Below are 22,557 nucleotides of genomic sequence, written 5' to 3'. Positions count from 1 at the left end.
AAAATATTCATTATATGTGAATGTCATCAACAACCCACCAACAACCATCAATCCATCGTTCTTGGAAAATAGTAACGCATTAGTTGCACAGACAAACACATTTGAAACGATGGAATACAATGTAGCAACAACAGAAGACTCAACAAATCAACAACATACAATTGAAGATACAATACTGGAAGATGGGGGAGAAAATTTCGACTTCATGGACTATGCAAAACTTGTGGCAGAGGAAATGGTTGAGCAACTTGAAAACAACAAAAATAGGGAGCCAGAAATCACAGATTAAGATGAACTACTAATCACAGATTCGCAACATCCTGAAATAGAAGAAGCACAAATATACAAGGACAAAGAAACACTCCAAAGTGTGCTTGGTTTCTATGCAATTAGAAACAAATTCCAATTCAAAGTGAAAAAATCTTACGCAAGAACATACAAAATTTGTTGCTTGGATCTAAAATGCAAGTGGGCACTAACGACATCTACAAACAGACCAACAAAGTCATTCATAATTCAAAAGTATGACAGCAAGGTGATACACACTTGTGATCTAAACATAAGATTTGCAGACAAAAGACAAGCTACAATGAAGTTGATTGGAAACTACATCAAGCCACGGTCTACCAATATAAAAACCACTTAAACGCCATAAGACATCAGAGGAGAAATGAAACATAAGTATGGGGTGAGAATGAACTACATGAAAGCATGGAGAAGCAAAGAGCACGCGCAAGAAGAATTACGAGGAAAAGCAAATGAATCATACAAGCTGCTGCCAAGTTTTTTACACATGCTGCAGAAAACTAATTCCGAAACTATTGTACACATCCAAACAGAGGAAGACAACAACTTCATGTACTTGTTTGTGGCACTAGATGCTTCAATAAAAGGATGGAAGAATTGAAAATTTATAATAGTTGTTGATGGAACTTTCCTTAAATCAACATATGGAGGTATATTTCTCTCTGCTTGTACACAAGATGGAAATGGACACATTTTTCCCCTAGCTTTTTCTGTTGTGGATTCAGAAAACAACAACTCATGGCAATGTTTTTTCACAAAACTAAGGGAAACATATGGGATTAGAGAGGAACAGTGCTTGATCTCAGACAGACATGAGAGCATAATTAAGGCAGCTGCTCAAGTATTTCTAGAAATAATGCATGGCTATTGTGTATACCACCTATTAAGAAACCTGAAAGTAACCTTCAAGAAGAATGCAAGCAAGCTCGATAAACAATTCTTCGCAGCAGCAAGAGCATACACAGAGAGAAAATTTGAATACCATATGAGTGAACTGGATAGCTTGGACATTCGTGTTAGACCATATTTATAACAAGTTGGATACCATAAATGGTCAAGATACCAAAACAAACACAACAGGTATTCAACTATGACTTCTAATATTGATGAATCTCTAAATGCAGCAAATTGAGCAGCTAGAGAACTACCAATCACAACACTAATGGAGTCATTGAGAGCTTTGATACAACAATGGACAGACACAAACAAGAAAAAGCACAAAAAACCACAACATTTTTGATACCTAAAGCAGAGAAGAAGCTAGTCAACAACTTTGTGAACTCATTGACAGAAAATGTAAAATCTCTTTAAACTTTAAGTTGCATTAGAGTTTCTTAATAGTTGTTTTTAAGTTTACTGTACAATTTGACAATTGATTATATTGACCTAATTTGCAGATAAAGCCAATAAACGACAGCATGTTCGAAGTGGTAGAACTAACAAGATCATGGGTGATCAATCTAAAGGAAAAAACATGCAGTTGCAACCGATTCCAAATTGACGAATTACCGTGTGCTCAAGCGCTTGCTGTGATAAAAGAGATAAACTTGAATGTTTACAACTACTATTCAAAATATTACACGATAAGAACATGGCTTGAAACATACATCAACTCAACATATCCGGTAGACAATCACACAACATGGGATGTACCACATAACATAAAAGATATCCTTGTTCTGTCTCCAAACCAAAAAATAAGATCTGGAAGACCAAGGAAAAGAAGATTTATAGCTGATTGGGATACCAAACAACAGAATAGGTGCATCAAATGTGGTCAACATGGTCACAACCGAAAAACATGCAACAATCAAGCAATAAAATAGATAAAACAAATTATTTGAATTGTTTAAGTCTCTATGAGAATTTTCACATGATGAAATGTTATATTTGATAGATTGCTATTAATTGGAAAAGTTTAAATAGTTTGCTAGTAGTTGCATAATAGTTTGAGGACAGTTTTGACACTTATTAAGAATTTATTACATAAAGAATTTCAATAGAAATATTTTTTTAAAGTCAGAAATAATTTTTTATAAGTTGTATAATAAGGAGAAGGAAAAAGTTGCATAACAGTAAGAAATATATTAAGAGAAGATGTCAGAAATTAAATGACAAGTATGTTGAATACTAAAAATAGTTTGGAGACAGTTGCATAATAGTTTATCTATAGTTGTACGACTTAAAAAAACATAATTAAATGTAAAATCATAACACTGTTGCTGTTAAAATATAAAAAAAATGAACATATTATTATGGTTAGTGTCAAATATCCTAAAACTTTATAACCAGTTCCAGAATATAAAACGCATAGAGTACCTACAAACATAAAAAGATCAAAATTATCTGAAATGAAAATCAACCAATAACAACAAAGTTTACATAAAAATGACCCAACTTTTTCAATTTAGAAGCCTTGGAAGACTTGCTTTGCTTCTCATCCTCGCTATCAATACTTTCATCATTTTCCTTTGACCGTACGAGAAGAAGTGGGCAGCAAGTCGAGTGCGATAACCTCCAATGTCAAAATCACTAGGAACATCTTTTCTATGGATGAAGAACTCGGCAAATGCAGCCACAAATGCTCCGCAATCACTATTATCTAGAAAGGAAAACAAAACAGTTAAACAACTATTATACAACATAAAACAAACTTAATAATAACAACTCTTTTTTTCTGCTGAGATGGAATACCATCAATCTCCACAACTGTAGAGGAGTTTTAGGGTCAGAACCTAAATCAAGAACATGGGACCTACTCTTCCAAAATCCAAGCAGATAAAAAAACAAAGGGAGTAAAACAGAATAAGCCTTCATTGCATTCCTTGCTGCAGAAGTCATTTTGGCAGTCCTCAAATAATTATAAAGAAATCTAATCCCCTCATTCAAATCAAGACGGCCAAAAATCCAATGGCTTTCTTTCCTAAGATTTATTATGAATAGGACATGATCGGATTCATACCAAGGCTTAGAACACGGAATCCATAGGCCTCTTTTGTAATGCTCTATTGGGTGAGCATCATGTATGTGAGACATCTTTGTTTTCATTGCCTTGACTTTGCAGAACTTGTGGTAGAACGATTGAATGTAATCATCGAAAAGGCAGTCCGTTGTTGCAAAATTCAGTGTAACAACAGAAGAATATTTCTCTTTTTTCCTAAGGTAATAGAAGATAGTGTTCATATGCTGAAACAAAACAACAAAGAAACACAAAAATAAAAAGTTAAAAAATATTACAAAAATTTAATAACAGTAAATAAACTAAAAAATAATGATAAAAAAACTATAAAAAGTTTTGAAAGGAAAAAGAAATTTTACTGAGTCATTGATAAACATGTCACAACAAGCCAAATGATAAAACTAGGTTTTATCTTCAATATAATCAACACCTAATCTAAACCCAGGGGACAATTTCTTCGCACCATCCTCATAACAATTGTAAGCCCTAAATCAATAAAAAAAACAACAAAAAAATAATATTGAATTCAAATAATTACAAAATAAGAACAGAATTCAAACAAATAAAAAAATACAAAGCAAAATAAAGAAAATAATCACCTAGGATGTTTTAGCAAACCTTCGCCAATCGAAGCATCAAACTTTGCCCTAATTTCAAGAGAGACGGGATCAACAAATATATCGTTAAGAGTGTAAAGACCCTTCACATAAGTAACCATCTTAAAATCCCTCTCATCTCCTCCAGATTGAGAACCTGATGACATTACCTCCATTGGAGTGCTGCTCACATCAGCCGACCCAAAATCAACAAAAGGAAATTTCAATGCCGGTGCACGCTTTCTCTTATCCAAAAGAGGAGTATAAATAACAGTGTCATCAGCTTATTCATCAGAAGGAATGGCAGCTGCCTTTTCAACTGCAACACTTGGATTGGATTCTGAAACCTGAAATATAAAATTTGAAAATAAGAAAAAAGTAAAAAGTTGCAAAACTAACATAAAACTGTCAAGCAACTAAAATAAAACTGATTTTACCAACAAAGAATATAAACAACACTTACATTGATTTTACCAACAACCTCTAAACTAGCCAACACAACTTGCTCATCATCAATTTCAAGCTGGCTTAAACTATCGAAAAAATCATCTCCCTTTAAAGTAGACTCTTTGTCCTTAACATTCTCATCATCCTCAGCCCCCTCTTCACTGCCTGCAACAGCCTCAGTTTGATTCACATCATCAGTAGGTTCATCACAAACAACCTTATCAACTACAACAACATCACCACCATCTTTACCCAACTCATCACCATCATCAAAATCGGAATCAATATTCTCTGGATTAGGTAGTCCCTTGTCATCATCCTCATCATCGTCAACATCATCATCATCATCATCATCAGAATCTTGGGTGACCAATTCATCAGATGACTTAACCTGAATCAAAAAATAGTATTGCAACTAAAATAAAATAGGAAAAAAACTAATAATAACAACAGTAAAAAAAATGAAACAATAATAGTGTAAATAAATACTTCATCAGAAGGTTGACGATGAATGACATTAACTTTTTCTTGAATATCCTTAATTACAGTCATGACAGACTTGAAATTAAGGTCAACAAAACACCTCAACGAAATAAAGTCTTCGGCCAAGGATTCTTGATTGAAAATGACCAACTCCAACTTAGATTTCAATAATTCAATGTCCTCTAAATCAGACTTTTTAGAAGATGAACCACTCTCGAATATTTGCTTAGTGGTACCACGATCATCAATAGATTCATCTAAAAATAAGCCTTCCAGTTGCAACTTCGGCCTCTCCTCATCAGTAGGATGAATGTTCTTAATCTTCAATTAAAAAACACAAACAAAAAAACAAAACATGAAACAAAAATAATTGAAAAAACAAAGATTAATAAACTAGCACCAAACAATCATAAAACTATAAAGAAATTGAAAATCACCTTGTTCAACGGCAAATTAAAAATCTTGCCTTTCAAGTCTCTCAAAGTTGGATTTTTGGTCCCAACATCATTGGTCCAATTAAGAATTCTTAGAATCCTAGATGAAACTCTTTTGCAAAAGGTGTTTACCATCGCAGGACAACATTCATAAAACCAAACAATAAACACCCAAGGACACCCCAACACTCTATACCAACCATCATAGGACTGACCTCCCTTCTCTTATTTTTTATTTTTCATTTTAATCCCATGCTCTATTCTTCCTTTATGAGAATCAATAGTCAATTCAAAGGACTCTCTACCCCAACAATACTCCTCGCATCGATCGCTATCAATGACATCTAGATCAAACCTAGAAACTTTTTTATCCAGTGTTGCTAAGAAAGAAACATTGGATGACATACAAAACAGATAGTTTCAAACCTAGGGGCTCATCCTGTCCCCACCTACTTCCCAAGAAAGCATCCTCTATAGCTTTATGATCAATGGTTTTTACGTCACGAAAAAAAACCTCAATTAACTGGTTTGATTCCTGGGAAAACAACAGTTTTTTACAATCACCAAAGCAATCAAGACTAGTGATCAAGTAATACTCCTCTGCACTGAATCGTATACAACGACCAACAATCTTAGCCCAAAATTCTTTTGGATTGGGCTGGTATACTTCCCTCAAAAGTAGGCTATGGACAATTTATGGGTGAAAAACAAAGTCAGGTATATCCAAAAAATGACCAAACTGGGTGTCACAGAACATAGATAACAAATTGACAGACAAAGTATTCTTAATGTTATTAATAACAGAGAAATTACTCATAGATACACACTTGGATTTGTAAAAATCATTGGGACTGTATTTGTTAACCTAGTCCTGCATTTTACAAAAAGGCAAATATAATGAAAAACATATGCAAGTAGCAAAACCATAACAAAACTACAAAACAAGTGTAAACAAACTAAAATACAGAAAAAACTCTTTGAATATCAACATCCATGATAAATCAAATTGTTACCCATTGATGATATAAAAATGGACATGAGACAACTAGACAAAAACATATTCCCAAAAAAACACATACATAACGTGTTTACACTATTAAAAAACTATGAAAAAACTAATACAAACTGAGAATAGATCAAATGAAAAAACTGAAATGAAAACAATAAAACATCTGGAAAAACAAAAACAGAAAAAAAGACAACAAAATGAATCAGAAATTAAGGCTAAACAAACGAAAATAAAAAATTCATAAAAAGAACAAATAAATTAAACTAAAAAAATAGAAGCCCTAAAAAACCAAACAAAACCAAACGAAATGCTAAAATGAAAAACCTAGAATAGTAAAATCGAAAAACACAAGACACACAAATGGCAAATACAAACACATTTTAAATAGGGGCGAAACCAAAAAGATACTGAAATCAAACCTGATACCGAAGACCAACTCCATCTTGATCATTTTTTGAGGATCATCTTGAGAAATTTTTTCATGGGCAGCCACCTTTGATTTCTTCTTTAGAGGAGCTCGCCCACGTTTCGATAATGGAGGAGCAAAATCAGAGTCATCCTCCTCAACAACAGGTCGTTTACCCTTGTTTCTATTAGCTAAAGATTTCAACCCGATTTTAGAACTTTTTTTTTGAACAGGGGAAGGAGTTGATGAAGAACGAGTTACAACCATATTTATATATGGATTAAGAGAAAAATAAAAAGAGAAAAAACGGTTATGGGATTCGGTTAATGGGAGTTGAAAAAAAAATTGAAGAACAAAAAGAAGAGGGAAACTGGAGTTGGGATCGTGGAGAGGAAAGTATTCAGCAATGGAGGTTACTATTTTTTTAAAAAAAAATTGAAAAAAATAGAAAATAAAAGGAAAAAGAAGAGAAAAATGAGAAAAATGATGTATAGAGTGATTGATGTATCATTAACGTGTCAAAAATGTTGAATTGTGTGTGCATGTGATAAAAATATAATAAACTTAAAGAAAAATGTACAAATGTTGAACTAACTGTGTGGTGGTATATATGTAATAAAGTTAGCATTTTGTATTTTTGGTGTAAAAATTTCAAATAATTTTTGATGATATAGTATTAAAATTTGTTTATTGTTATTATTAATACTATTTTGGTCTACATATAGTTATAATCTAGTATTGTAAGATGATTGAATGTAGTTGGAACTTGCAAGCGAGTAGATGAATCACGTAAAAGACAATTTTGTCATTAATAATTTGTATTTGCCTCTCATACGATAAATCTCAATCTAATTTAATACCAGAAGTTAAGTAAGGTAGTGTAAATTTAGGATGTAATTTCAAAGAAAAACGGAACTCAGGTAGCAAATCGATAAAATCAACTCATTTATATTTCTTTACAGCTTTTATTTTAAAGAAAAATTTAAATGAATGAATGAATGAACGAGAATCATTTGTCTTTGGTATATACATGAATCGAAGGACTAAGAAAAGGCTACCAACAATCAGATGTTTCCACCTGACATAAATTAAACCAATCAGATTCATCTAACTCTGCTTTGACCTTAACGTTACCCAACTCCATACTCCTCGTTCGTTTGGGCTTAGAAGACCCCTCATCACACGTAGACGCAGACAACTCCGGCGATCGACGCTTGGTAGTTACTCGCGCCAGCTCCAGCTCATCGGAGCCGATAAGATGAGGGAAATTAAGCTTAGCCTTGGAGCCACGTATGCGGAAAGCGGCTCGGTCGTAAGCCAAAGCCGCATGCTCAGCCGTCTCGTAGGTCCCAAGCCACACCCTGGCTCCATTCTTCTTGGGATCTCTAATCTCAGCTGCGTACTTCCCCCATGGCCGGCGCCTCACACCCCGAAAATGCATTACCGGAATCTTCCTCTCACGCGCCACCTCTAGAGAGCAGCCATGATCAGTTGATGCCCCGTCGGTGATGGGAGGTGGTGGAGGACTAGATATACTACTACCGACATTGAAACTACAGCTCACGTTAGACAAATTGAAATCATCTTGTAGAAGATATTGGCTTATTGAATCCAATAGTGCCAAATCAGTGTCTGTCATGATTAGGTTTCTCGACATGTTTATTGGATTATTGAGTGAATACAATGGCTTTGATTGGATACATGTTTCTTAACTGGTCAGATCTATTTATATATATATGAGATGTGATCATGTGACATAATATAAGTCATAGTCATAGATGGGAGGTTAAGATGTGTGTCGTTTGAAGTATTTTATGTTTATATTAAATTATAATTTTGTCGTTTCTTTGAAGCTTCTGGGGCCGTGGTGCAGGTGGGCGTGGCTGTTGGCAGTTGCAGCCCTTTGTATTTCATCACTTGTTTTAAATGTGTTGGAATAGTTTTTCAGTATTACTTTATTCATTTTATTTTTTTATTCTTATTTTTAAAGAAGCATACTGTATTTGTATTCATAGTTTTATACACTTGATAAAAAATATACGTTTATAAATTTATAATTAATTGATAGGGGATGATTTTTCCTTTTTATTTATTATTATTATTATTATTTTTATTTTTTGCTAAAGTGGATTATGACTTTTGATTGTAGATGATGCATAAGAATATTTATATATATGCTAATATGCATGTCCGTGTGTACACACGTGGTCATAGTCATATATATATATATATATATTTTTTTTTGAGAAAAAGACCATTATATTAATTTAAGAAATTACATAACAGTCATAAGTGGAGGAGGAAAATCCTCCAACCAAGAACAATCAGCATCCACCGTAAAAACAAACTTAGCCAAAACATGGACATAAGTATTAGCAGATCGTTTAACATGAGCGACCTGTGCTTGTGGGAATTAATGCTACTAAATAGTTAACATCTTTCAAAATAGTGTGAAAAGCAGAATTACAAGTAAGAGCTGTTTTTAAACCCTGAACTACCATCAAAGAGTCTGTTTCAATGAGTTCAGCAGATAGGCCAAGGCTGATAAGCCATTTCAGAGTTTGAGCAAGAGCCAATGCCTCCATTTCTTCAGGTTTGAGGCACCCCTTCATTGATTTTGATAACGCAACAATGATGAATTAATCCACTCTCAAAACAGCATCAATTCCAATTATTCCAAGAGCTTTGTTGCAGGCTGCATCAGTATTTAATTTAAGTTTGCCCACAGGAGGAGCGGTCCATGGTGTAACTGGTGGAATATTAGTTGAGGCAGCAGCTGGAGTGATAGAAGGAGCAGCAAGAGAAGTGGAGTTCATTGATGGTGCATGAATAGCCTGGTATTTGGCAAGGTAATCTGTTGCAAAAGCCAAAATAGCAGCAGCCAGTTTGGCTAATTTCTCATGATATTCAGCATTGCGTTTGAACCAGATACTCCAACAACGAACTAAAAAACTTTCAAACTCAAAAGATGATGTGTTAGCTAAGACATAAAGCAAAAATTCATCTGGTGTAGATGTAACAGCCATTTTGAGATCAAAAGTTATGTGTGATAGGCGCCACACTTCTTTGGCTCTGGTGTAGAAAAAAAGTGCATGGTTTATGGTTTCTTTGTTTGCTTTGCATAATGGACAAAAAGGAGTGTCTGCAATGTGTTTACGGTTTAGTTCAGCAGCGACAGGTAAGGCATTATGGAAAACTTTCCACACAAAGATGCGAAGCTTCGAAGGTATCTTCAATTTCCAAAATTTTGTCCATTATTTTTGAAGGTTATAGCTACTGTTTGTGTCTTGAAGATCAACCACTGATCCAACAAATTGGTATCCTGACTTCACTGTATAATTTTCTGTAATGGTACCATTCCAAATGAGTACATCATCAGTAGGAAAAATGCTGAGAGGAATGGAGAGTATTCGATCAATATCTGCCTGTCCAAAGTTAGTGGAAATAGCCACCAGATCCCAATTTCTATGTTGATCAATGAGATCAACAACTTGGATAGAAGGATCAGGTCCTATGAAACAGTAAGGAGTGAAGTCTGTGTGTCTAGGAAGCCATGAGTCCATTGTTGGGTTTTGTGCCCTAAATAAAACCCATTTCAATATAATTAGATTTACTTATTATTAAAGATCAGAAATAACATTTTATGTTGCATGGTTCACATGATTTATTTCATGATTATATATATATAATGTATGAATTCTATTTAAGTCCAGAACATATGAATTTGTTAATGATTATAGTGTTGTCAGCACAGTGGAATATAATCTTAATTATATGTTCGAAAGTTTATTCCCTGATTTGTCAGAACACTGGATTTAGACTGACATGGTATAATCAGCGATAGGTATTCTTACACCTTGGAAAAGTGTTATGTCCTTTCCAGGACATTGGCAAAGTTTCCCAGTATCGGACGTATGGAGTATACATCGGAAGGGACCGATATTGAACTTTGATTAGATATATTAGAATTTACCGTAATATCTATTCAATTCAATATCACCTGTTGATCCTAGATCAAATGATCTTAATCCTGATATGATTAGGTTCAATCTTAAGAGTGTTATTCGTGTTCTTTGATTTGTTAGTTAAGCCTACTTTTAGGTTAGGGTGATACGTACATTTTGGGAACACGGTAGTGCAATTGAGTGGGAGCGCTAACATAAATATGGAATCTATAGTTTCTATTTGGAGAATAGAAAGTAAAGGATGATTTCCTTCAAGCTTAACCAAACGAAAATAAATGGTGGAGTACTCATTTCACTTAGCTGAAATATCATTTATACAGGGTTAAGTGTTTTAAGGATAAAATACATTGTAGGGTGTTACGGTAATTTAATCCCTTTACAGTGTAAATCATCTATATAGAGGATCATTGATCACATTAGGATTATAACAATGGATAACTAATGACGTATCTATATCGTGGAACATATAGAGCATTCTATATGACTGAGAGTGCAATTCTAAGTTCTAAGAGTGGATTCAATAAGGAATTAATAAGTTAGGGAATTTACTTGGTAAATTCGGTTCAACTTATTGGAAGCTCGGTTATATGGACCCATGGTCCCCATACTAGTTGAGACCATACTGCTTGTAAGACTCAGTTAATTGATTTTGATTAATCAATTATAATTCTAAAGTTAGACTATGTCTACTTTATGAATTTTCACTAAGCAAGGGCGAAATTGTAAAGAAAAGAGATTCTAGGTTTATTTATTAATTAAGATACTTTACATGTCTAAATTAATAAATATATTAAATGGAAATATTATTTTAATAATTATTTTAAGTTATTAAATAATTAGAATTGGCATTTGAATGGTTAAATTGGAAAATTGGCATTTTGAGAAAATGGGAATGAAAAATAACAAAATGGGAAAGTTGCAAAGTGAGGCCCAATTTCCTTATATGGGCCGCCCACTATGCAAGAGGTTTACCATTTTATTTTTTCATTATTTTAATGCCATACAATTCTAACCTAAACCTAGAGGGCATTCTATAAATAGAAAGTGTTGGCTTCAGGAAACTCATAACTTTGCACATTGTTTCCTTCAGAGAAAAGGCAAGCCGCCCCTTCTCTCTCTTTTCTTCTCTAAATTTCAAAATCCCTTGAGTGAATGAGTAGTGCCCACACACATCAAGTGGCACCTCAATCATAGTATGTAAGTAAGACTATGGAAAATCGCACCAACAAGAAGGAGAGAAAGAGATCCAAATTCAGATCTTGATTATGCTCTGCTACAGAAAGGAATCAAGAGCTAGAGATCTGAATGGAAGGAGTGATAATATTCCGCTGCACCCAATGTAAGGTTTTCTTAAACTCTTATGTGTTTATTTCATTGTTTTAGAATTCATATTAGGATGTTAATCAAACATACTTGTTAGTAAATCTAGATCCTGGTAAAATAATTCCAACATCCATTTTGCAATTAATTTGTGTACTAGTACCCACTCTCCAACGCAGGCCCTTTGCTAAAAGTTCCTTTCCCCAAACAATGCTTCACCAAGTCAAAGAAGGACAGGCACCCAAACCGGCTGTAAGAAATTGGCCATTTAAAAAGTATCTGTGATGCAAAACACATCTTAGGAGACAAACTAAGATTATTTCTCTTGGAGCCATTCAGATATGGTCGGGATTGACCCAAATTTTATATACCATCACCTTAAAATTGATTCTTCTTATCCCTTGAAGCGTCAGAAAGGACGAGCATTGGATCGCGAGCGATAAAATGCTCTAAATGGAGAGGTTGAAAAATTGTTAATTAGTAACTTCATAAGAGAAGTATTTTATCCCTCATGGATATGTAATTTTTTTCTTGTTCCCATGCCAAATAGGACATGAGAAACCTATATAGACTTCTCTGACTTAAACAAGGTGTAATATCCTCTTTCTCGAAAGGGTAATTTTGTAAAAAAATATTCTTTTATCAGTACTTTGTTAATTTTCATATTAAGAAGTCTTATTTAATATATGAGATTTTTGTGACAATAAAAAATATTATTTCTTGAGTTAGAATATATTTTTTTGCAATGTAGGGAATGTTAAGTAAATAATTAATTACTTCTGATAATTTAATTATATATTTTGTTCATATTATTATTGTGAGTATAATAATAATAATTATGTGAATTTATTTTATATTATGGTCTAATATATTTGTTACATTATTATTATTATTATTAGAGATATAATATGGTAAATTATTTTGTGATATTATTATTAGTATGATAAGATTAATAATATTGTTATAGAATGGTGTGATTGTTACATATTTATTATTATTATAAGTATTGGTTATATCCGTAACAAAATCTCGATAATTGTGGGACTAAGAATCACTTTACAATAAGTTTGTTACGATCTTTTATACTATTATTTAGAAGCCTCAGAGACCAAATTCGAAGGTAGAGAAGTCGTGTAAAGAGAGTGAGAGAGACCGATAAAGTTGTAAGAAATTTACATGTGTAAACTGAAATATATGTATGTGCATATAAAATACGACATTAATGAATATACTATTATTTTGTTATTCATTCTTAGTTCAAAATGAACTTCTTAGCAATGAATATTCTTTTATATCTTTATGTTTCTCAATGTTGCCTAATGAATATTATTGGTGAAAAAAACCTATGCTTAATTAATGTTCTCCACCCCATTAGGCAACTTTACTAAAGATAAACTTTATTGCTCTTTAAGATATTCATTTCTTCATTCATTGCATATTGTACTACAACTTCAATTCTTTATCATTCTATAATTTAACTTATGTCTCAAATTAATATTGTAGTTGAACTCTTATTGTACAAAATGTAATCACTAGAAAACATTGATCTTATTGTTCTAATAAGTCATCTTAAGGATGGACCAACAAACTCTTAAAAGAGCAAATAGTTCAATATGCATGTTATTTTAGAAATTGTAAGCAATTACTAAATAACATAACATATACTAATTTTATCAATGACTTGTAGATTATTAACGATTAGTTATGAATTCTCAATAACCATTAACCTTAAGGGTTGTTGTGAATCATAATTAATCTAACACTTGAGGTGGAGGTTTGAGAAAATATGAATAATCTTTCTCAGAAACTAGGTTCCTATATTGATCACTCCCACTGATAAAGTCAATTCTTAATTCTACAGTTCTAGTGTTGCGAGATGGAAAATAAAATATGTAACCCTTAAACCTTATAGCTTTTCAGATGAAAAATGCTCATTTATTGTTTTGGGCTGTTAAGCTATTTTTTAGCCTATATTTTGGATCAACTTTATGTTCGCTTTTCGTTGTTTTAGGACGGAATTATGCTTGTTTTCTATGTTTTCAGGTTCTTCGGAGTAATGGAGGCCTCGGGATGCAAAAGTGCAATAACAGATAAGCGAAGCCAAGAAAAACGCCAAATTTAGGCTTGATGCACTTCTGGCCGCGGCTAGATCACTGTCGCCGCGGCCATAACTCGAGAACAGAGAAGGGGATTTTTGAAGTCCCAATCGCTGCGGCCAGATCCCAGTCACCGCGGCCATAGAGTCCTTTACAGAGGCACGGTTTTCAGAAGCCCATCTCGCCGCGACGAGGATCCTTGTGGCCGCGGCGAGCGCCCGTACGGCTAGGGGCAATATCGTCCGACAAACCCTAAAAAATTAGTTATAAATAGAAAATTGCGATTGGAAAGTAGGGGAAGCAATTTGGAGACCTAAAACACTGTAGAAAGCGGCAAGAAGAGCAGAGGAGATCAAAGTGAAGATCCAGAGTCATTCCACCAACAGTCTCTTTCTCTATTCCTTTTTAATTTCTTTATGCTGAATATTGTTATAGGAATGGTTATGGATTTGATTATGAACTAAATTTCCCATTTAGGGAGGATGATGATTGTTGTTTAAAGTTTTTTCCTAGTTAATGAATAATTGCCATTCCTCCATTCTTGATGGTGGAATTATCTATATTTGTGTTTAATTCCATGTGTAAGCTTGATCACCTTCTGCATGTTCTATGATATCAATTCAAAATCTGAAAGGTGAGAATTGAGAATGCTAAAATTGGATAATCAATGTTCTATGTAAAACGAGAGTATTCACATGACTTATGTGACAAGTAGATTATTGCTTAATGGTGATTTCATGTTAGTTTAATTAAGAGATTAATTAGAGAACATGTGATTTAGAACCTAAAAGATTTGAAAAGAGTTAGGTTAATTTATAACCTATCATTCACTTCAAGAATAGGATAGCAATTAGGCATTAACAATTAGGTAAACATACAACAGGATTCTCCTCCCTATTATCTCATCTTGATCAATTTTTCACTTGTGTTATTTAAGTTTCTTAAATTACTTTCATTCTTTTCGAATCGAAAACTATTGACTTACCAAATAGAATCATAAGTATAATATAGTAGTAATTAATCCAATTCCCTGTGGTTCGACCTCACTTGCGTGAGTTTACTACTTGATTGCGTGCACTTGCGTAGTATTTAATAATTTTCGTAACAAGTTTTTGGCTCCGTTGCCGGGGAATTGTATAAAGATTAATATTACATAAAATTATACAAACTTCTACTTTGGTTTATTTTTCTTGCTAAATTTCTAATCTGTTTCTTGCAATATTGTTTTTATTTATATCAGGTATTTTGAGTGTATGCGCCGTCAAGGGCAAGCGGTCATATTACCCGTTGATCCTGAAATTGAGAAGACTTGTAGGAGAAACAGAAGGAACAAAAGGCAAGAGAGAGTTTCAGCACCTGCTGAAACACCAGAAATCATGGCTGACAACGATAATGTTGCAAATAATGGAGGAAACAACGGTAATAACGGAGGTGCCATTGAAGATCAAGCTAATGGCCGTAGCTTGAGAGATTATATCCTCCCAACTCTTACAGGGGTTCAGTCATGCATCAGGCAACCGTTAGTGGATGCTAACAACTTCGAAATCAAGTCTGCCATACTTCAAATGGTTCAGTCTTCAGTCCAGTATGGTGGACTCCCTTCTGAAGATCCCAATCTGCACTTATCAAACTTCATGGAACTATGTGAGACTTTCAAAGTCAATGGAGTTAGTGATGATGCCATCCGTCTGAGATTGTTTCCATTCTTGTTGAGAGAACGAGCCAAGAGTTGGTTGAACTCCTTGCCACCGTACTCCATAGCCACATGGAATGACTTGGCAACAAAATTTCTGTCTAAGTTCTTTCCTCCAGCAAAGTCTGCCAAGTTGCGAGGAGAAATCAACAACTTCTGTCAGCAGGATAATGAATCTCTCCATGAGTCTTGGGAGAGGTTCAAGGATCTCATCAGAAAGTGCCCTCATCATGGTATTGAGAAGTGGATGCTGGTTCACAACTTCTACAATGGGCTGGTATGTAACACTAGAACTCTTATAGATGGTGCAGCTGGTGGAGCATTTATGAGGAAGAGTGCGAATGAGGCTCATGATCTATTGGAGGAGATGGCCCTAAATAATCAGCAGTGACCAACTGAAAGAAGTCAAATGAAGAAGGTAGCTGGTGTGCTAGAGGTGGATGCCATTACAAAGCTGACAGCCCAGGTAGCTGGTGGATGCCCTAACAAAGCTGATAGCTGTGCAATCCAAACAAGCTCAAGTTGTCTGTGAGCTATGTGGAGGTCAACATCACTTTCTGAGTGCCAGGAAGATGTGAATGATTTGCCAATGGATGAAGCAAAAGCCATTGGAAATTATTCTCAAAACAACAACTTTGGATTCAAGCAAGGAGGAAATCGAAGGAATAGTGGGTTCTTTCAATAGAGAAATCAGAACCAGACACATAACCAACAATATACTCAGCAACAAAGCTCTAGTGGAAATTCTAGTTTGCAGACAGACTTATTGTTACAATTTATGACAGAAACTAGATCTTCCATTAAAGATTTACAGACTCAAATGGGGCAACTAGCAACTCAGGTAGCAACCCGTCCTCAGGGAAATTTGCCTAGTACAACTGATGTTAATCCTAAAAAAACTGCAAGGCAATTACCCTGAGGAGTGGTAAGAAATATGATGGGCCTGAGATGATACAACCAGTGGATGAAGAGATTAAAGATCAACTGGCACCAACTCCAACATCAACAGAATAGAAGGCCACTGATAGTCCTGCACCACAACAACAATCTCCACCAGTCAGTATAGATCATCATGTGAAGATACCTTATCCTCAGAGACTCCGAAAGACCAATCTAGACAAGCAGTTCTCAAAATTTCTAGAGGTCTTTAAAAGGCTACACATCAACATTCCTTTCGCTGAAGCTTTGGAACAGATGCCCAGCTATGTGAAGTTCATGAAGGAGATTTTGTCCAAGAAGAGAAAAATGGAAGACTATGAAACAGTGGCATTAACTGAGGAGTGTAGCGCCATTCTGCAAAAGAAACTTCCTCCCAAACTAAGAGATTCAGGGAGTTTCACTATTCCTTTGTACCATTGGGAGAATTGAAGGAATAAATGCACTATACGACTTGGGAGCCAGCATTAACTTGATGCCTTTGTCTGTTTTTAAAAGATTGCAGTTGGGAGAAGCAAAGCCAACCACGGTAACTCTACAATTGGCAGATCGATTAGTAGCTCATCCTAGGGGGTCATTGAGGATGTGTTAGTCAAGGTTGACAAGTTCATATTTCCAGCTAATTTTATTGTTCTAGATATGGAAGAAGATAACAACGTCCCAATCATTCTTGGGAGAGCATTCTTGGCAACTGGCCAAGCTTTGATCGATGTTCGGAAGGGTGAATTAAAGCTGCGAGTACAAGGAGAAGAAGTGGTTTTCAATGTGTTAAAGGCGATGACATACCCAAAGGCAAGTGATAACTGTTTATTTGTTGATCTGATTGATACCATTGTGAATGAGAGAAAGTTGATAGATGATCCTCTAGACCCGAGCTTAATTGAAGATGAATTGACGGAGCAAGAGGGAAAAGAGGTAATGGAGTATGTTAAATGGCTTGATTCCTATGGGCCATTCAACAGAAAGTATTATGAAGAGCTAGGAGTAGTACCAAAAGAGCTTGTGCCATCTACTGAGAAACCTCTAGAGCTTGAGTTGAAGGTGCTCCCTAGTCATCTGCGATATGAGTTCTTGGGAGAAGATAAGAAGATTCCAGTTATAGTGTCAGCTTCACTTTCTGATGTGGAAACTGATAGATTGCTTAGAGTACTTCGGGCGCACAACAATGCCATTGCTTGGACACTGGGTGATGTTAAGGGAATCAGTCCCTCAACTATGATGCATCGAATTCTGATGAAAGAAAATGCTAAACCAACAATTGATGCACAACGTAGACTCAATCCACCTATGAAGGAAGTTGTCAGAAAGGAAGTGGTCAAGTGGTTAGATGCTGGAGTGGCCTACCCCATCTCAGATAGTAAATGGGTTAGTCCGATGCAAGTAGTTCCGAGGAAAGGGGGGATGACAATAATCAAGAATGAAAAGAATGAGTTGATTCCCACAAGAGCAGTTACTGGTTGGAGGATTTGTATTGATTATAGAAAACTTAACAAAGTAACCCAGAAAGATCATTTTCCCTTGCCCTTCATTGATCAGATGCTAGACAAATTGGCGGGGCAAGAATATTACTGTTTCCTCGATGGCTACTCTGGATATCATCAAATAGCCATAGCACCCGAGGATCAGGAAAAGACTACTTTCACATGTCCTTATGGTACTTTTGCTTTTAGAAGAATGCCATTCGGATTATGTAACACTCCTGCTACATTTCAAAGGTGTATGATGGCTATCTTTTCGGACTTAATTGAATCTTGCATTGAGATCTTTATGGATGATTTCTCGGTCTTTGGTTCTTCATTCGATCATTGCTTAGAGAATTTGGAGAAGGTGCTAATCAGATGCGAAAAGTCAAACTTGGTCCTAAACTGGGAGAAGTGTCACTTTATAGTAAAAGAAGGGATAGTTTTGGGACACAAGATCTCAAAAGCAGGGATTGAGGTGGACAAAGCTAAAATGTCAACAATAGAGAATTTGCCGCCTCCAGTTTCTATGAAAGGAGTAAGGAGTTTCTTGGGTCATGCTGGTTTCTACCGAAGATTTATTAAGGACTTCTCAAAGATCTCTAAACCGTTGTCCAGTTTACTTGTTAATGGCGTTCCTTTTGAGTTTGGAGAAGAATGTCTGAAGGCATTCCAGGTTCTTAAAGAGAAATTGATTTCAACACCAATAGTTACTTCACCAAATTGGGAGTTGCCCTTCGAGTTGATGTGTGATGCAAGTGACTATGCAATCGGAACGGTCTTGGGTCAAAGGGTTGACAGGGTGTTTCACACAGTCTACTATGCTAGTAGAACCCTGAATGATGCTCAACTAAATTATGCCACAGCAGAGAAAGAGATGTTGGCAATTGTGTTTGCTTGTGATAAGTTCTGCCCCTATCTAATTGGGAATAAGGTTGTAGTCTACACGGATCATTTAGCAATTAAATACCTTATGACCAAGAAGGATGCAAAATCAAGACTGATTCGGTGGGTACTTCTACTCCAGGAGTTTGACATAGAGATAAAAGATAAGAAGGGAACTGAAAATCTAGTAGCAGATCATCTGTCAAGACTAGAGTTAGAAGAGAGCCAGAATACAAAAGAGGTACAAATAAATGAGCAATTTCCTGATGAACAGCTCTTTAGTGTGAGGGAAAACCTGATGGTACCGTGGTATGCTGATTATGTCAACTTCTTGGCTGCCTCAATAACTCCTCCTAAGCTTTCTCGTCAACAATTAAAGAAGATCTTTTCAGAGGTAAAACATTACTATTGGAAAGAGCCAAACGTCTACAAGCACTGTGCTGATCAGATAATTAGAAGATGTGTGCCTGAAGAGGAGATGTACTCTATTCTCAATCACTGCCATGCTTTACCATGTGGGGGACATTTCAGTGGGACAAGAACTGCAGCTAAGGTGTTGCAGGGCGGATTCTTTTGGCCAACACTTTTTAAGGATGCTAGTACCTTTGTGAAGGCATGTGATCGTTGTCAGCGTACAGGTAACATCTCAAGGAGAAATGAAATGCCTTTAACGGGAATCTTGGAAGTGGAATTGTTTGATGTGTGGGGGATAGATTTCATGGGTCCTTTTCCTTCATCTTTTAGCAATCTGTACATCTTATTGGCTGTGGACTATGTGTCGAAATGGGTTGAAGCTGCAGCAACACTAGCCAATGATGGTAAAACAGTTCTCCTCTTCCTTTAGAAGAACATATTCTGTAACACCCTAACTAACATAGGCGTATTACGTGATTTTTAAACATACTGTGCAGCTCATTGCTAATCAACGAGGTTTATGGAAAAACGTGATTAATTAAAATTTTTGCTTTTTAATTAAACTTATAAAATAATATTACAAAAGACTCGGGATCCCGATTATAAAATCATTTACAAAAAGATTTAACTGTTTAACTGATACACAAAATAAATGTCGCCTAGCGACCAGTTACAAAATTAGCCTCGCTGTCCCGATGATCGTACGCTCCAGGCCTAACCGCCCCGACATGTACAATCTTCACAAGCTCGCTCACAGTCCATCAGCTTTAGCCTTGCCTTTACCTACACATAAACGTAGAACTATGAGTCGACAGACTCAGTAAGAAAAGCATAATAATACTCATACATAATCCCGGTTATGATCAGACGCCCATACCCCTGATCATAACCCTAACTGCCGTGTCCAACACGATACTGAGTCCCGCTACTGCCGTGTCCAACACGGTGCATCGAGCCACTACTGCCATGTCCAACATGGTACTGAGTTCTGAACGTTCATAGGGACGGTACTATTGACACGTAACAACCTGATCGGTCGAACCGGTCATACTCCGGCTGCTGGTCATACTCCAGCCTGTACCGACGTGTTACTATATCCACCTGATCGGTCGAACCGGTCATACTCCGACTGCTGGTCATACTCCAGCCTGTACCGACGGGATACGTCAATAGTACTGAACCACCAACCAAGTGTCAGCCTGATCGGTCGAACCGGTCATACTCCGGCTGCTGGTCATACTCCAGCCTGTACCGACGTGACAGGGTTGGATGGTTCGAAGCCAACATACATAACTAATGTAATCTAACAGGCTTCCTACATGCTCGCTAAACATGTAATCTACATATGCATACTGTTATACTAATCTTACCTGGATTCCGAATTCAGGTGTGCCGGTCAACCTGAGTGGAACTATCAGCTCGGCGGATTACAAGCTCCTAAATCGTAAAAATCACAACACCGATAAGTGACACGCTAAATCACAACGGGGATAAAGGTTTTAAAACCAAACTTAACCTATTGAAACTTAATACAAAAATACCCCAAACTAGCAGAAAACAAACTGCCTGAAAACCTGAAACTAGCACGAAACGACCAGTTGAGAAAAACCGGTTTCTCACCCTACTGCAAAATCCGGGTAACCGGTTTTACAACCCAGAAAACCCACAAAAATCAATCCTCCAACCAAAACGTTTCCAAACTCAACCAAACTTTCCAGACCTGCTAATTAGACCCTAATAAACATTTTCCAAGTGATAAAACAAAGCTTCATGCACAAAATCAAAATCGACCATTAAAGCTCCAAGCTTTGAGTTCAAAACTCAAACTTGGTTAAATCTAGCAAACAAGCATCCAAACCAACTCAAATCTTCCTAGATATTCATAAAATAATCTCAGAAAACAACAACAAGCAACAACAATAAGAAAAGAATCGATTCATCAATTTCTTTGAAAAAACATAGTTTTGAGTAAAAATTTCATAGCTTGATAAAACCAACAAATCATCAACACAATCATGCTTGAATCAACATTCTAAATCATATTCTAACTTCAGAGATCAACAACAAACAACCACAGCCACAACAGCAACTAAACTCCATTACATGCATGATTTCTTTGCTTACAATTCAAGAAAATAAGAAGGAAAGAGCTAAGGACCTTACCTAGATTAAAGATCACAAAGAATTTGATTGAAATCCATAGATGAAGCAGCAAATTCACCAACCCTAGTTGGGTTCTTAAGGGAAAAACGAGAGAGAGAGTTTGAAGAGAGAGAGAGATATGCTTCTTTTTTTCAATTTCTTCTTTTTTGAAAAAGTGGATAAAATAATGGTTTTATTAACTCATTTCAGCCAACACAATAAATAATAAACCCACATAATCACATATTTTCACAACATAAAGTCCACAAGAGGACAAAATAACAATGGGGCAAAATGACCATTTTGCCCCTTCTCACTAAAATAGCATAACTAACACTAAAGGGGTATTTTGGGAAATTCCAAATTCCCGGCCATTCCCAACATTCCCAATGTCTAATAAACCGTCCCAATCTACTAACATACTAAGTTGTGATTTTACTGAGCCAAACACCGAGTTCTATGTTACCGGGCACCGGAAATGCAAAATTATGAAAACTACTAACTGGCATAAAAATGCATCTCAGAATTCAATAATAACAGTATAAATAACTATTTAAATAGCTATAAATAATTTCATAATTAAACATAATTAACTGCTAATTTCCAAATTAAACTAAGCGGTCTTTACATATTCACTCGGTTTGGTACTCCCCGAGCAATCATAAGCGATGAAGGGAGTCACTTCTACAACAAACAGTTTGAAGCACTCCTCTCGAGATATGGCGTCCGTCACAGAACTGCTCTACCGTACCATCCACAAAGTAATGGCCAAGCTAAAATTTCTAACCGAGAGATAAAGATGATTCTGGAGAAAACAGTGCATAGATCAAGAAAAGACTGGTCACGAAAGTTAGATGATGCACTATGGGCGTATAGAACAACATTTAAGACACCGATCGGGAAGTCACCATATCGGTTGGTGTTTGGAAAGGCTTGTCATCTGCCGGTAGAATTAGAACATAAGGCCTTTTGGGCCATGAAGACCCTCAACACGGACTTGAAAGCT

General features: G+C 35.7%; 2 protein-coding genes and 1 non-coding gene across 3 annotated transcripts; 1 reads left to right on the top strand and 2 right to left on the bottom strand.

Moving 5' to 3' along the window:
- The first annotated feature begins 1,497 nt into the window (after nucleotides 1-1,497).
- LOC115717892 (uncharacterized) lies at nucleotides 1,498-2,132 on the top strand. Its single transcript, XM_030646861.1, has 2 exons — nucleotides 1,498-1,602; nucleotides 1,704-2,132. Exons 1-2 carry the CDS (start codon nucleotides 1,498-1,500, stop codon nucleotides 2,130-2,132), a joined length of 534 nt encoding a protein of 177 aa, XP_030502721.1.
- Nucleotides 2,133-7,568: 5,436 nt separating this feature from the next.
- On the bottom strand, nucleotides 7,569-8,519 carry LOC115716992 (ethylene-responsive transcription factor 13-like). Its single transcript, XM_030645918.2, has one exon. The coding sequence runs from the start codon at nucleotides 8,295-8,297 to the stop codon at nucleotides 7,695-7,697; it is 603 nt and encodes a 200-aa protein (XP_030501778.2). The 5' UTR covers nucleotides 8,298-8,519; the 3' UTR covers nucleotides 7,569-7,694.
- Nucleotides 8,520-15,844: 7,325 nt separating this feature from the next.
- LOC115718225 (small nucleolar RNA R71) lies at nucleotides 15,845-15,951 on the bottom strand. The gene has a single exon (XR_004011809.1). It is a non-coding gene; the product is annotated as a small nucleolar RNA R71 (small nucleolar RNA).
- Between the last annotated feature and the right edge of the window lie 6,606 nt (nucleotides 15,952-22,557).

Source organism: Cannabis sativa, chromosome 5 (genome assembly GCF_029168945.1).
Source record: "Cannabis sativa cultivar Pink pepper isolate KNU-18-1 chromosome 5, ASM2916894v1, whole genome shotgun sequence".
Lineage (NCBI taxonomy): Eukaryota > Viridiplantae > Streptophyta > Magnoliopsida > Rosales > Cannabaceae > Cannabis > Cannabis sativa.
The sequence above is the reverse complement of the archived record's forward strand: the minus strand, read 5'-3'. Positions and strand labels throughout refer to the sequence as shown.

Coding starts and splice junctions, on each gene's coding strand:
- LOC115717892 (XM_030646861.1), top strand. CDS start 1,498: ATGGACAGACACAAACAAGAAAAAGCACAAAAAACCACAACATTTTTG. Junction 1,603..1,703: donor TGAACTCATTGACAGAAAAT/GTAAAATCTCTT, acceptor CCTAATTTGCAG/ATAAAGCCAATAAACGACAG.
- LOC115716992 (XM_030645918.2), bottom strand. CDS start 8,297: ATGTCGAGAAACCTAATCATGACAGACACTGATTTGGCACTATTGGAT.